The 15,819-nt window shown below is 39.0% G+C and overlaps 2 protein-coding genes across 5 annotated transcripts; one reads left to right on the top strand and one right to left on the bottom strand.

Annotated features, from left to right (window-relative positions):
* The first annotated feature begins 1,136 nt into the window (after positions 1 to 1,136).
* LOC124639632 (integrator complex subunit 8) lies at positions 1,137 to 7,161 on the top strand. Its single transcript, XM_047177075.1, has 10 exons — positions 1,137 to 1,409; positions 1,790 to 1,999; positions 2,328 to 2,425; positions 2,638 to 2,768; positions 3,041 to 4,637; positions 4,726 to 4,888; positions 4,985 to 5,330; positions 5,582 to 5,825; positions 6,132 to 6,469; positions 7,001 to 7,161. Exons 1-9 carry the CDS (start codon positions 1,292 to 1,294, stop codon positions 6,369 to 6,371), a joined length of 3,147 nt encoding a protein of 1,048 aa, XP_047033031.1. The 5' UTR covers positions 1,137 to 1,291; the 3' UTR covers positions 6,372 to 6,469; positions 7,001 to 7,161.
* Positions 7,162 to 7,215: 54 nt separating this feature from the next.
* LOC124639642 (lipopolysaccharide-induced tumor necrosis factor-alpha factor homolog) lies at positions 7,216 to 14,346 on the bottom strand. Of its 4 annotated transcripts, none has more exons than XM_047177086.1 (5): positions 14,188 to 14,346; positions 11,859 to 11,919; positions 8,788 to 8,874; positions 8,490 to 8,617; positions 7,216 to 8,059 (listed from the first exon to the last, which is right to left on the bottom strand). In XM_047177086.1, exons 2-5 carry the CDS (start codon positions 11,910 to 11,912, stop codon positions 7,963 to 7,965), a joined length of 366 nt encoding a protein of 121 aa, XP_047033042.1. In that variant the 5' UTR covers positions 11,913 to 11,919; positions 14,188 to 14,346; the 3' UTR covers positions 7,216 to 7,962. The 4 variants fall into 4 exon arrangements, with proteins under 4 accessions (XP_047033042.1, XP_047033056.1, XP_047033046.1 ...); XM_047177100.1 differs by having other exon boundaries at positions 8,490 to 8,614; XM_047177090.1 differs by having other exon boundaries at positions 14,194 to 14,346.
* Positions 14,347 to 15,819: the final 1,473 nt, after the last annotated feature.

The following is a 15,819-nucleotide window of genomic DNA, read 5'->3' as shown; positions in this document are numbered from 1 at the left end:
ACCTACTTGGAGAGGTTTCGCAGTTACATGCAACCTTCACAACTGGCTATGAAATGTTTTTGGAGAAATTGTCTTTGAAAATCGCGCCATGTGACATTGTCAAATATAACAAATGACTTAGCAATGTAAAACGGTCCAATCACGAGTCTGCATTCAACTTCTAACGAACATCAAACAGTAAAAGTAAACTTTTTTGTGAACTAAAATCTTGATCGAAAAAACGTTATAAAAAGAGAACCCCATGGTTTTTAGATGTTTTGAAATACTTTTTAAAATCCACAAATTATACTGAATCCAATCATACATATGAAGTTCCTGTCGACTCTGGGTTTTTTTTTGGCCATCTCCTTTACTAGGTCAATATCAGTTAGTAAATAATGTCAGTTTTACTTCAGTTCAGCAGGACATAAAAAACAAATGGTATTGGTACCTACACAAATTTAATAGAATAATAGAAAAATGGAAAATAGAATGAATGAAACAAATCGAAAATGTAGCAAAAGGAAACAATATTAAGTTGAGGTATATTAAAAACTAGCAGTGTCCCACGGTTTCACCCGCGTAGTAGATTAAAGTTCCCATTCCTCCTCCGTAGAGTCACTTAAAAATAGAAGTTTGTTGAGCCTTTTTGGAGATAAGCGGTTTCGAATTTTTGTGATGGTACTTCCTGCTTTAGAAAATAATCGTTCTGAAGGTACTGACGTCGCAGTGATTGATATATATTCATTCTCGTGCCAATTAATATAATTTTGGGAAAACTACTTTCATATCTTCCCATTGTTTTAAGGGATCTACTGAAAGTGGCGAAACCTGTGCCGATAAGTAGTAGCTTAATTCATCCTTCATTTCAGGCTGTGATGAAGAACTTCTGTTTTTTAGTGTGTGCCAACTTCTTATGGTGGCTCCAGAAATCAAATGTCGTTTCTTTTTTTAAGACAGAGTGTCTTAAAACATTTCAACGAGTGAGCTAGAAAGCGCTGTTAAATTAAATTCTTCATTCGATACGATACCTGGGAAAAAGTACTTATTGAGTAAAAGTATCGACTGCAAAGTATCGAGTACAAAAGTATCGGTATCGAACTGGAATGTACTCGATACCACAAAGCATCGATACTTTTTTCGTGTCCCTATTCATCAAATCATCACATTGAGCCATCGTTTTATTTACGTAAAGATAAATAGAAACAAATAACATAAATCATCACTGTAAATGGTTTAGCTTAACGGGCTTCTAACATTAGAAGTGCTGATATAATGAGTTAATGTTCTAGAAACCTTTTAGATCATCATTATGGATGTAGATCTGTTAAGACCAGGCACTGTGCCTATCTCTCCAGATACAATACTGTGGTTTGAATTTCTTCTTGACCCTAACTTACTGAAGAAGCATCTCAGTAAACCTAACCCAGGTAAGTTCCTAACAATAAGAAAACACACTATAGCCAACTGTTTATCTCATTGGCCCGCAACCTTCAAGTACTACATCAAGTTCAGTTTAAGAAAAACTGCCGATCTTGGCTTTTTAGTCACAAGTCTGCCCAGTAATGATGATGTAGGCAAATGATGGTAAATGACCTGTCAATTACCATCATTTGTCTAGCTTTTTTCCCAACTATGCTGGGGTTGGCTTACAGTCTACATACAGTGACTGCCTAACCAACCTGTTCAACCCAATTTGGGCTACCCAGTAAGGATAGAATCGATCAATATTCTATCTCCAATTCTATGATTTCTACCATTTGCACTTTATTACTTTTGATTCTATCAAGATGTCTTTCCATATTTTCAGAACCTTCAGCTTGTGAGTTGATAGAAGAGTTTCTGTCGGTTGACACTAAGAATGGTAACTCTAAGCCTACATCTGAGCGAGTGGTGGACGTTGATGCACCACCCAGTCCACCATCAGCCACCACTCCTGCCCCGTCACAGTTCACAAGAAAACAACTGGCTCTGAAGATTCTTGCTTTGAAAGTTGCTGCAACTCTTCACTGGAATTTAGGTAAAGTTACTGTATAATTTGAGAGTAATAATTCACCTTGAACTATATGTAAAAGTAAAAAATTGGGCTATGAAAAGGAAATTTGACTCATTTTATTTAAACTCAACTGTTAAGACCTCTGTTTCATAAGTGGACTGCTAAGCCAAAGATATGTTAAAAAATAAATAAAGAAAGAGATTATGGAGTTCTATTTGCATGCAGTCAAGTTTATATGTGTAGCCTCTAAGTTATCTATAAGTCTATATAAATAAATATACCAAACATTATTTATTATAATCCATTTATTGCTTATTCTCTCTTATGTATATCTTTTTCTTATAATTTTCAGACATCTTTGAGAACAAGCTGCCTCCACAGATACAACAACAGTTGATGCAGGATCTGGTCTACATGTCAACTGATGCTGCCTTTGCTGTACCCCCACAGGTAAATGATTGAAACTTATAGTTTTCAATTGTATTTGTATGTTGACTCCCAGTTTATTCAATGTGCAACACTCTAATGTACTCCTTCACACCTCACTTACGTATCTCCCTATACATACATACACGTACTTCCCTTATGAATTCTCTTTATATACTTTCCTCCCTCATATACCCGCATTAAATGTGAATGTAAGTTATTTTTGTCTATTTCAGGAAATACCAGCAGAATTGTTACAGCAGCCACAGGTGCAGTTTGCACTGGTTTTGTACCACAGATGGGTGATCCGGTTCCCTGTGAAAGCAGCACTCTATGCCAAATCAAATAAAATGTCCTACATCCATATGTGAGTATCACAAACAGTAGAAAAAATCTGTAGCTTCACTTGTCTTATTTAAACCTAGCTAATGCCAGCGATTTCACCCGCATACCGTGGGAACCTCTGCACGAACCCGGATAAAAAGTAGCCTATAGCCTTCCTCGATAAATGGGCTATCTAACACTGAAAGAATTTTTCAAATCAGACCAGTAATTTCGGAGATTAGCGCGTTCAAACAAACAAACTCTTCAGCTTTATAATATTAATATAGATTTTAAATGATTATTCTACCTTTGCAGACCTGGCATGCAACTAGACAGCGCTTACACACCATTAAATCAGAACTTCGAAAAAATATTACGAATGTGCGAAGCCTCTCGCATGCAAAGTATTATGTTTCTAGATGAGATATTGGCTTATTATGAACCAACATCGAGTACTGGTCGCAAAGAATCCAAAAAGATTAGGGTCCCAGTGACAGAAACCTTTGTGCATCTGACAGAAGACACTAGTGACATGAACCATAACTGGAATGCAGGAGATGTTCTCATCAGCCAACATGAACTTGCAATGCAAATACATTTCGATCTCTGTTACAATTATTTCTTCTATGGTCAGCATAATTTGGCAAAGAAACACATACTTGGCTGCAGGGAAAATTCAAATCTCTTAGAAAGGGAAACATCTATCTATGGCTATGGACCACACAGAACCATGCCTTGGGGAGAGTTTTATTACGCATGTATGGCTAAAGATGATATATTAGGATACATAAGAGCATTAAACTTAGGCTTTGAACTGTTAAATGAGGAGCCGTCATTGTTACAAAAACTCCAGGATTCGATAGCCAATCATTACACGGGAATAATCGCAGTGCTGCAAGCCGATAACTTGACGAGAGAAATCCCAATGATTCACAGACAGGTTGCTGAACTAGATATTCAAGGGTCTGCTTCAAGTGGAGCCTTCACGGTTGCTAGGGATCTCCTAAATAGAGTTTCTGCCCTGAATGCTGTAAGATACGCCTTAGAAGGTGGATTACCTTCTACTCATCAAGACTTCTTGAACAAATTCAAAACGGTCGGAATAAAGTTTTTCGATCTTCTGTTCTGGGCGCTCGCCCCTGTTCTTATGTCCGATTTATCAGAAACAGATTGGGAAAACTTGAGAACATTTTACCTGCATTTAGCTACGTCACAGTGTAGATTGCCAATCGATAGGATTGATGAGTATTTGAAAAAGCATATTGGCGAATCAGCAGAGACTATAAGGAAGAAGTTGATTTCCGATGAGCAATTGAACACGATCCTCAATGATCCTGTCAACATCGATGATGAAAATATGGACATTCCGCGAGAACTACTGACAGACGATTGGGAAACTCCTGACTTTGAGTTCAAGTCTGTTCCGGAGCTTGAGATGGGTCGCCTCAAGAAGCGTCTGATTGAGGCTTCTACGGCAGACGACGTTCGAATGTGTTTAGTGAAGTTAGCTATGATGGCACCAGCCTCGCCTTTGTGGAAGATAAGCCCGTCCTGGAAACCAGCGGGAGAATTATGTAATGCTCTGGTATCTTTGCCGAGAGGGTTCCTGCAGGACTTTGGTTACGTGGTGTCAGGAGCGGCGCGAGCCAGAGCAGAGGCAGGGTGTGCCCGTGCAGCATTGTCTTTACTCTCGGTACTGGAAGGCGAAGCTCGCAGCCAGTTAGGTGGTGGAAACGATCCTAATCTATACCGATTATGCCGTCATTTGTCCTGGGAAGTACTCTTCCTACAAATAAATGTGGTGCTGAGTGAATGGCCCCACCATCGAATCAATTTGTCTGCGTTAGCAAATAAGTGCAAAGCGTGTATCGTGGCTGTCACTGCTGGTGACGGGATTGTTCCTAGACCACAGGTAAGATGCCACTAGCAATATATGTATATCTCACAATGATATTTAAAGCAATATATATAGATGATTTCATAATTGTACTTGTTTACAGGTAATCGAGGCATGTTGGATTTGTCTGATCAACGCATGTGAGTGGGAAGGAATGGGTATGACGACGGGACCGGGAGAAGTAGCCGCAGCGCTCTGTGCAGCCTGTTTCGAATTACAACGTGGCAAGGCTACTAGGAAGTTTCCGAGACCCCTTTGGGATTATGGTAAGTTACACCATCCTCTTTTAAAGTCGGCTAAAATCCTTTGTTTGTGTGCTTGTAATTTGACGACTATACTTATCTATTTCCATTCTATTCCAGCTTTAGGAGTATATTGCAACGGTCCGGCCCCTGTAAAGAGGTCTGCAGGCGGTGCCCCAACACATTCCCGCGACGCGCCGGCCGCGTGGGCCGAAGCCCGCATTGCTTTCAACGGCTTCTTATCCACTCTTCGAGAACCCCTCGCCGTCAGTGTGATGCTCTCCCTTCTCGCAAGGATACACAACCTCCTTGTAGACGATGGCTCATTAGAACTCGTGGTTGAATACACCAATCTTTGGCCAAATAACATATCGAATATGAATAATTATAATTCCAAGTTTGTGCTGGAGTCTCTTACGGATCTGCTCGAAAGGAGTTTGAAGTTGTATCCTTATAATACTTCGTGGTAAGTTCTTTTTTTTTTTTTATATAAGCTCGATTTTAACCGTATTAAAAGACAAGTTCAATTTAACGAATTCTTATTCGCAGACAAAAATGACTTATATTTATTTTCCCGTTATTTACTATCCGACTTGGCTCTTTATGTACTTTTTTCTATTTTCATATTTTTTTCTGCCCTAGCATTGTCGATGATTATTGTGAAAGCCTACACTATTCATTATACAAAAATAAGATAATATTCTTCATTATTTCCAGGCTACGTCTATACGGCGACGTAGAAATGGTAGAGGGTCGTTGGGGCGCAGCACTACGTCGCTATTTATGCGGCGCGGCGGCGGGCTCGTGGCACTTCGCCAAGCGAGCCCCCGACGAGGCGGCCGTAGCGAGGCGGGCGGCGCGGTGCTGCCAGGCCCTCAATGCGCCAACACAGGCGGCGGCGCTATGCCAGCTGCCCGACGAACCGGATTATACTACTGCATTCAAGTGTCTTGCGGAAAAGGTGAGTTTTACTGGAATTATGATCTTCGACTGATGTGTAGATTGTCAGAAATATGACATGAAGGAAGGGAGTGAATTTTAGTATGATAGCTGAAAGAGACGAAATAGATGAGAGATATTACAATCCCAAATTATTAGGAAAAGTATCAAAGAAGAGGAATCCAATGTAACTGTCTACTATGTGTAACCTAATATACAGCTGCATACTTGTTATACAGCTAATCCCAGATTTATTGTTCCGCAATCTTCTACAGAACTTTCAAATAATTATGTGTATGAGTTTTTAAAGCCAACATATTGTTATCAGACTGGGAACGCGTCCGACGCTATGGACGGTTACTACGGCTGTATCTGGGACGGTACACTTCTCGAGGTAGGGGTAGCATTGCACGCTCGGCGCGGAGAGGGTGGGCGCCGCGCGCGGGCGGTCCGCGCGGCCGGCGCACTCGAGCTCAACGCGAACAACAGTGAAGACATACAACGGGAAGCCGCTGCGATTCGCCGCGCTAGACTCCTACGAGCCCTTACAAATCAGTACGTCGCGTGACCAAGCAAGAGTGTATGTTTTACTGTAAGTAATGTGACGGCCGGCTACATCAAAATTCGATTACTTTTAAGATTTATTTTCGAATTGATAATTTGTAGTATTTTTATATGTATGTCTCTTTTTGACCTCGGGACTACAGAGTCCCGGATTTTTGGGAGGCGAACGTGGGGCCGAAGCCAACACGCTGAAGCCCTTTTGAGACAACTTTAATGAAATGGTGACACAAAACCGACGATTATCCCTGTATACACTATAGAAATGTACCCAAGGACAATCCCCGGTTCTGAGCTAAACTATTGCTAACTATGGATGAAAACTACTTGGGCTATTGTGATGGGATGCTAATGGACTAGGGATGGGGAAACTACGGGAACTATGGCACCTGCCGATAACAATGTTTGCACACGTAAAAATGGCAGGTGGAGACTCGCCAACTCACTTACTGGGCCCCCGGGAATCAGTCACTGAAAAGCAACAAGAGGGCAACAGGGACATGAGCGGCTGAGAAGGGTGAGGATACCTCGGCGGACTTTAAACGCAGATCACGCGCTCCCTGTGGGTCCAGCATCACCGGCCCACTCGCCACTTACCACGAGGCACCTACCCTCCGAGCAGGACTAACCTTGCTCTATTTTTATAACTGTTAATGTTAAATACATATTAGGTAAACTTGTAAATGTAAGAAACTCAGTGCGATGGTCATAATTTTGGCGCAACCGGCTATATGATTCTGATGTTGTAGTTTCTTGTGATACAATTGTAAGTGTAATATACAAAAATCTATTCTAAACTCAGAAGTTTTATTATGTCTTCCATCTTAGAAGGTCAGTATAAAAACAACAAGTAGAGTAAATGGTTTATTTAAAATAAGTACAAAAATAATTTGACACAAATACTGAAAATATTAATGATGATTGGGTTTATTATGCCAAAATTAGTGGAGAAACTTCTCAAATACAATTTAATATATTCTTTATAGTCTAACTTTTCAACAACATGTAAAAAAGCAAAACAGTCACAACTTTACTTAATATGTATTCACGTACATAAAATTCATAGAAATATCATCAAAGCAGAATTATTTTAATGTACTTTTTAAATGCTATGGCACGCAAAACATAAGATGCGAATAAATGCAAAAATAATTCGTCTTTTATATTTTTGATAAGAATAATTGAATAATATCATTCATTACGGAATGTTTTTAATTTGGACCTTCATTCCAAAAAATCTATATAAACTTATGTATGCCAACGCTACATGAAAATCAGTCGTCTTCCTGTGTTTTTTCCTTTTATTACATATCACAAATCGCCCTTGATTACATAAAAGCTTTATAAAATGCAAATATTTATATCTAATATATTTCATAGTACATATTTTTACTATGTGTATAAGATAGCGAGAAAGTTTCCTATACATTTAACAACGAGTTCGTATATCATTGAAATCTTCATTACCAGGCGAGAGAAGACGATTGCAACATCTTATATTTGGAACATATTGTGCTTAAATGACTAAGTAATATGACATCTCTTATAACTAACATAGAGAGAGCATTTAAAAATAGACGTAAAGTCCTTGTATCTATCTACTTAACATAGGTGCCGAGGTATCTCTGGCAGTTAGGGCAGTAGTGGTCAGAGTTTTTCGCTGATTCAGAACCGTACGGTACGCAGCACAAACAACTGAAAAACAGAAGACATAAATTAATATCATAGGAGGATCTTAGGTCGGGGAGTTCGTACTAAGTAAAAACCGCGCGGATCGATCGATCATAATGCTAGGCAACGCGGTCCATGTGGGTGTGAGAACAATTGACTATCTTGTGACGACGAGGTCGTCTGTCTTTCAAGAAGAAACGTTGTTATGCGTCCCGGCTGTTTCATTTAAACATCGTCAATCAGGCAGTCTGACAGTAGGCTTACCAAGAGGTGCCCTTTTACCACAGCATAAAATATGGCGCAGTTTTAGTAAAAAAATAGGGCTGATTGACCCACACATTGATAAGACACACTTCTAGGAACCGTGCAAATAGCTTGACGTTTCGAAAGAGCTTTTATAGGCCTATTTGAAATAATGAAAAAACGAGTTTCAGTTACGAAGCAAAGAACATACCACAGCATGCCCCAAAGTGCAGCAGCCATATGCGTGCGCGAAGTTGTAGTGTACTTGACAGCAGTCTTGATGGTCGCGTGGCAGAACTGACAAGTCGTCATGGTGTTCTCCGGCCCCAGCAACTGCTTCTGAAACAATTCCACAGTCAATCTCAACTCTAGCTAGACAAACAACGTGATTACTTTCAGATTCTACGTATCTCTACGTCTCTATCTCTATATTCTATAAAATGTGTCGTTGGTCTTCAAACATATTTGTTTGTGGGACCAAATGTAAGAATATTAAGGTAGGGACTTACCGCTGGGGCTGTAACCGCCATAGGTACTTGCTCCGGCATCTGTTGCACCTGTGGTGGAGCCTGTCCTTTCGAATTAAACTTCTTGATCTGTGACAAAACAAACAATCGTATTATAGGTATACCTTATTTAATTACCTATGTACCTAAGTATTGCAATTTGTTGAAGGGGCCACTGGCCGGGCCCGGGCAGAAACCTACCCAAAAAGTAAATACCTATAGTCTGGCTATGTTTCATAATAAGTCATCGAGTTAGTCTCCATTAAGGGCATTACTTCATTGGTGTAATTCACTGAATCATAGTTATCACTCGACACCCACTTGATGTGAACACGTAGAAATGAAATTACTGACATCCTGTCTTGAGACTACTCAGAAACAAATACTAACCCGGTCTCTTCTTTCTTGGTATGCGTTTTAATGCCACATATATGACGCAGAAGAAAAGACAGACAAGTGAAGCTTAGTTACCGATAAAGGTTCTCAGAAACAGACCAACAGTCGTTAGTATTCTATTCAACCCTTTTAACGCTACGAACCTCTCTTCAAAACAAACAATTTTTTTCTTGAAGTGCAACGACCCTGTCTGTAGACAACTATGAGATCAATAGTAGCGGTACGTATATACATATACTTTAGGCCAGCGGTTCCCGAATGGGGTTCCGCGGAACCCTGAGGTTCCGTGACAGGCCCTCAGGGGTTCCGTGGAAAATTCAAGATTTCCATATGGTGAATCGTTTCACTTTTGACAATATTAAATTATTATTCATTTTCAATTAAATTGTTTTAAATATTGCATTCCAAAATTCCATTTAAGCACCATGTAGATGGGTACCACTCGGGAGTGTAAGTACGAGTTCACAAGTGGCGGAGGAAGGCCACGGCAGCTGATAATTTAATTTCGTTTTTTACAAATTGTAGTTTAACTTAATACCTCCAGGTCTTCGGCAATCGGCAAAAGTAGGTAGCGAGTCGGACAAAAATCACCGCATTTTTTGGGCTTATTTCATCGCCAGGATTATACGTTTTCATACATTTGACAGGACGTGAAATGACGGCATACGAGTATTTCCGCGAATCGGAAAATTTCGCGCTCGCTTCGCTCGCGATACCGGCTACCTCTGAGAGTCTTTCAATGCTAGCGGGTGCTTGGGACTTCTTCTTTTAGTTAAAAAAAATCGCGCTCGCTCGCCTTGCACCTGCACAAACCCAATCTATTTCTTTTTGCGTTTACTTTGTCAGTCTTCAAACTGAAAACTATTCACATAATACACAAAGTCAAGGGCGGCTAAATTGTTTTCTGGCCCGTGTGGCAAATAGCCATGCTACGCCTGAGTATACTGAACCATATAACCATTTGGTGCGCTACCACACGCTACGAGCCGTACCTAAGTGTATTTACGTCTTTAGTTTACTTCTTATTTAAGCTAAGGTTCCGCTGAGAAATGGTAAAACGGAAAGGGTTCCGAAGCCAAAAGAATTCGGGAACCGCTGCTTTAGGCACCTACGTACTAAGTACTGTAGAGTTACTGTCATTACCATGCTTGAGAACTCTTTTCCTGCACAAAAACACTGAAAAGCAAAAAAAAACTATTCTTAGGTGCATCGGCCTAGAAGTCGGTGTCTAATGGATGTAACTAAGTTTATAACGCCACCGACTTCTAGGCCGATGCACCTAAGAATAGTTTTTTTTTGCTTTTCAGTGTTTTTGGGAGTCGGTTTTATATTTTTGTAAAAAGTTTTTTATTTTTAGCTTTTCAGTGACAAGCATAGTTGTCACTATCCGCATGTCATATCCGCAGTGGAAAGTTCTCATCAATACGAACAATATAAGCCCAAGCACGAGGTAGTTTACATATTCAATTGTCGAGTTCCCTCGACCTTCGCTGGTCTCCATCATCAGGTCAGCTTCAAACCTTCACTGTTGCAAAGGTCTCGTCAATACGAACAAAATAAGCCCAAACACGAGGTAGTTTTTTACACATTCATTGTTCAAGTTCCCTCGACCTTCTCTGGTCTTCATCATCAGGTCAGCTCCAAGCCTTCACCATTGCATAGTGTTATCAGACATGCGCCTTAGTGTCAAGTTTTTACCCTACGTATGCCTACGATTTTCGAAAGTTGCCCTCGATTTCTCAGGGTTTCCATCATCAGATCCTGACCTGGTGATTATGGGACCACCTGGGAGGTAAACCCTATCAAACAAAAAAAAAAATTTGCAAATCGGTCGAAGCGTCTCTGAGTAATCGGTGAACATACATAAAAAATAAAAAAAATAAATAATAAAAAAAAAAAGATCCCGACGAATTGAGAACCTCCTCCTTTTTGGGAAGTCGGTTAAAAAGGAGATCTTTGTATCAAAATTGTTAAAAACTATTTTATCAACCGACTTCCCGAAAAGGAGGGGGTTCTCAATTCGTCGGGATCTTTTTAACATAACGGGTTATTGGTGGCCTAATGACTTGACGAGCAAAATCATTATCGTAATAGATGCAATATGCTGTCATGCGTAAAATTACAATAAAACGCTTGTTCGACAATTTCGGGGTATCTAATTAACGTTAGAAGGACAAATACAATGCCAAAGGCTAAGTTTAAACTCGACGCAGCCCTTTCATAAAATAGGCAGGTACCTACAAAAAGATTGCCTGGACAAAAACATCTGGTCAAACAAGCAAAAAAACATTTCCTTGTATAGTATCTAACAATAGTTACTTGGGACACTTTTTTGTCGAAAATTATTTTTACTACCGAGAGCAATTTCGGTGCCAAATGCTGTTAAACATGGCGACCGATAAAAATATCTGATTGCAAGGTTTCTAAGCATAATAACTTCTAAAGATAGGTACCTAAGACTTCTTAATAAAATATAATAGAGACAGTTAACTTAATGTCTCCAATCGCAATAAAGTCTCGATAAAAAATGCGAAACCCACCTACTTACATCACCCATTTTCCTGCTACATATTGTTATAAAGTTGTGGTCTGGTCACACTGTCACTGGTCGCGTTTAAGATAAATAAACAGGAAAACAGTCTGAAGCTTGCATGTGTTAATATTTATTAATTACCTACCTGCACTTGCGTCTCGTACTCCGAGGGATAAAGCGGCAGCCCGTCGTTGTTCATCTTCGATCTACAAAAACAATAAACAAACCAGTTCAATTTTCCTTAAAACTGTATTATCAATACCTTGAAATGCTGATCTTGAGAATACAAGATCGATTATGAAGGTCGGCATCAAGCAAAACTCGAATAACTTAATTTAATGACGAATTAAATCAGTTTACCGTTTACAGACAGATTACCTATGTCTTCCAATATTATTTATGAGAATGTGGAAATAGGCGCAAAATAACGTGCTTAAGACTAAATAGCTACCTATGTTAAACATTTTGTATTCCCAAATTGTTATATTTTATGATGTGTGATGATTCTTAATAATTTAATTAATTGGGTGGAACTAATGTCAACAACTCTTTTGAGACTTGTTATCCACCATATTTATGTGACGATTCTCGTAAATATGTACCTACCTATATAAAATAAATGAAAACGTCTGTACTTTTTATAAGTATGTACATAGATACAAACATAGTATGAAAACTGCCACTATCCTAACTAATATTATAAATGTGAAAGTAACTCTGTCTGTCTGTCTGCCTGTCTGTCTGTCTGTCTGTCTGTCTTTTCTTCACGCCTAAACTACTGAACCGATTTGTGTGAAATTTGGTACAGACATAGTTTGGAACTTGAGAAAGGACATAGGATAGTTTTTATTTCAAAAAAAAAAAAAAAAATAAAAAATAAAATTTATTCCGGACATATAGCGCCATCTATTGGTCAAACCAAAAATATGCCGGAAGTCACTATTCCATGCGAACGAAGTCGCGGGCAAAAGCTAGTAAATAATATGTAAGCGTAGATTTAAATGCAAGACAGGCAATGACCGCGTCTTGTCGATGCGGTCATTCGGAGTATCCGAAACGAACATCACATTAATTCCTTGCAAACAAATGTTTCTACTACATCATTATTCAATTTTATTTTTATCAGTAACGGGATGGTGATGCGACACATTGGCGCTCATTAACAGATCTTTAATTATTATTTATTCGTTATTTACAAAGGGCAACAGCTACAGTTTGTGACGCGGCGGTGCATGTGTAGATAACAGCGCTGCAATATCGTGTTTCTTTCATACATTTCTCGGAAAGCACAGCAAGCAAAAACAAACGTTTGTAGTTTGTAGGAATCTTTATAATATAATACCAGTTCAAGGATCTTCTAACGTCTCCCTAATCCCGACTTCATATCAATCTTGATTTAAAACGAGCCACACTCGTAAAAATCAATTGAGAATCCCGAAATATATAGGCATGTAGGTACCTATATCTATGTGCTGCACATGTGTGTGGGGAACTTTGGGTTTTGTTAACTTTGATATGTCATTTGAATCAACTGGCGCCATGCCGGAGGGTCGTGTTTATTATAAGAAAAAATACGAATAAGTAATTAAGTTATCATCATTTAACATAACGATGTGCACTTCAATTTCCGTCAGTTTTCCTCGTTCCTTCAATAACAGGTTTCTTCCTCTGGCATTAAAGGAGCACAGATACTCAGGTTTATGAAATGTTACTATTGTTTATTACAAGAAAATAATACCCCAAACAGAACGTAGTGGCAGTACACTTTCGAGGCTACGATGAGGTCCTTTTCTATTTTAGAAAGTTTCAAACCAGATAGCTTCTAACTATTCGACATTAATTTATGTATTCGACCACACACACATGACCATTTTTTTTTCTATCTCTCTACAATGAGCATAAATAATGCTGTTTGAGAAAAAGTTTAAGTTTCTCCTCTAGGACCCCTCAGAGTAATGAGGTGAGTGTATATCGTGGTGTTTTCGATTAGTCATAAAAGCAATGGCTTTTTACTAAAAATGTGTTCATAAAATCAATTTCGATCCTCCCATCTGTTATGTAACATTGCATTTACTTAAAAAAAAAATAAGATGGAAAAGTGCCAACGCCACAAAATGTGTTTTAAAAATGCATAGGTATAGGTACCTATAACTTTTTTTGGCATATAACATAACTATTATTTGTAATAAAAGGAATAGGTTTTTATCGCCAAATTAAGTATATTATTTTTAAGTAACCTGCTCTGCATTTTACGCCGACTTAAATAAACATTACAGAAATAATTAAAAAACATGGTATCCTTTTGAGGAATGGCAAATTAAACATGAAGCGTGGCTTGAATATCAAACAGTCTTTTCACAACATAACACCGTTATGTACAGACCTGAGTGTTTGTTATTAGTCGGAAATATCAAGGTTACCGCAAGGACTTGCATTTTATTAAAACTTGTAAAATATCAAAAAACTCATCTTACCTTTACCTTGATTCCGATAAAGATGTAAACAGGTTTTCACCAATACTTAGTTTTAAAAACACTTAAGTAAACCGGACTGACAAGATACTCGCGACGCGACTGTCTTCAGTCTGCCGGACTCGACGCACTGGCCACGAATGGTTGCGATCAACAAAGTTCTGTTGTTGAACAAAGCTTCAAATCTATAGCTAGTATGTACGCAAAAAAGCGTCCGACTCGAACCAATCCGACCTCTCCCGGACTTTACCGAATAGCCTTTTTTTAGGTACTCCCAATCCCTATTAAAAATTGCGATGACATCATCTATATATGAATCTCATGTTCATTGGGAAAAATGTACCTAAGTATCCATAATTAATAAGCTTTAACAATTAGGTAATGTCTTTTGCAGTTTAAAGTAACATAGGTAGGTACCGAAATTGTATATAAATAGGTACACAAATTACTTTATCATTGCCATTGGTATGGTTTAATGCACCATGGCAGTACTACATTAAAATCGCTTAACTAAGTCCTAAGTTCTTATGTCCGCGACCCAAAAGAAGACTCCTAATTTTAGTTTTTGTTTATACTTATAAGTATTATGTAATAGCGGCCATTGGAAAAGCACAAATTGTTTTTTTTTTAATTTTGCCATTGAATGCTGAAATATAAACTTTATTTTTTGCCCTGAGCGTTACTTCTCATTAAGCTCTTGAATGCTATCCTGCCTTACTAATTCAGCTTGGTGTACAAAAAATCTGTTTTTATGATAAAGTAATGCGTTGCCAACACGGAGTAGGTAAAACGGCAATCTTTACGAATGAGGGCGGTAGCATTCCAACGAGTTTATCAGTTAACTTTAGCTCTGCGGGAATCCCCCGAGCACAAGATTTATAATTGGAACGTGTTCACTTCAAACGTTCGAAAGTAGTGGTTTTGAAATATCTACTATCAGTAGATACTTCTTAGATTGTGTAGTCCAGTATTTCTATGCATTCCAAAAAAACTATTGTCTTTGAGGTACAAAAGCTTTGCATTACCTGCATTTTTTTGGGTAGTTCTCACACATACTTACGATTTTTTTATCTTTCAACACCAACTCAACTTCCTCTCTTTGTGAAAGTCTCGTATTTATTTTACGTTGTACAGCATATTTAAAAGCGGCGCTATTCGGCAACTGCGTCCGCGTAGCCAATCCGCGTCCGCCGTGCATAGTCGCGTAGTAAAATAATCGGCCACTGAGAGTCAGCCACAACAGACGACGTAACAGCGTATAGTCGGTTCGGTGTGAACGACAATTTCAATATATATGGAAAAGCAATAAACTGCGTAACGCGCGCTCACAGTCAGCGGCCGACAATACGTTTGGTCTGAACGATGCCAGGGATTGTTCACACCAAACGTATTGTCCGCCGCTGACTGTGAGTATACTCACTGTCTGCCCCAGTGTGAACGTCGACTCAATCTGCAGTACGCGTACTCACCAAGCCGACAATAGGCTATAGCGTACGATGCGCTACATGTGTGAACAAAAGAATAGGCTCTTGTAGGTTCACACTAGATGCGTACGCTGAGCGGCTGACTATTCTACACATAAAAGGGCTCAGTATTTGAAGTTGCTCGTAGTATTTTATAAACGATAAAACTAGC

Source organism: Helicoverpa zea, chromosome 2 (assembly GCF_022581195.2).
Source record: "Helicoverpa zea isolate HzStark_Cry1AcR chromosome 2, ilHelZeax1.1, whole genome shotgun sequence".
In the NCBI taxonomy this organism is placed as follows: Eukaryota; Metazoa; Arthropoda; class Insecta; order Lepidoptera; family Noctuidae; genus Helicoverpa; species Helicoverpa zea.
This window is presented reverse-complemented; position numbering and strand designations above follow the sequence as displayed.

Coding starts and splice junctions, on each gene's coding strand:
- LOC124639632 (XM_047177075.1), top strand. CDS start 1,292: ATGGATGTAGATCTGTTAAGACCAGGCACTGTGCCTATCTCTCCAGAT. Junction 2,769..3,040: donor AAAATGTCCTACATCCATAT/GTGAGTATCACA, acceptor CTACCTTTGCAG/ACCTGGCATGCAACTAGACA. Junction 4,889..4,984: donor GAGACCCCTTTGGGATTATG/GTAAGTTACACC, acceptor ATTCTATTCCAG/CTTTAGGAGTATATTGCAAC.
- LOC124639642 (XM_047177086.1), bottom strand. CDS start 11,912: ATGAACAACGACGGGCTGCCGCTTTATCCCTCGGAGTACGAGACGCAA. Junction 8,875..11,858: donor AGTACGAGACGCAAGTGCAG/GTAGGTAATTAA, acceptor GTTTTGTCACAG/ATCAAGAAGTTTAATTCGAA. Junction 8,060..8,489: donor GCACTTTGGGGCATGCTGTG/GTATGTTCTTTG, acceptor TCTGTTTTTCAG/TTGTTTGTGCTGCGTACCGT.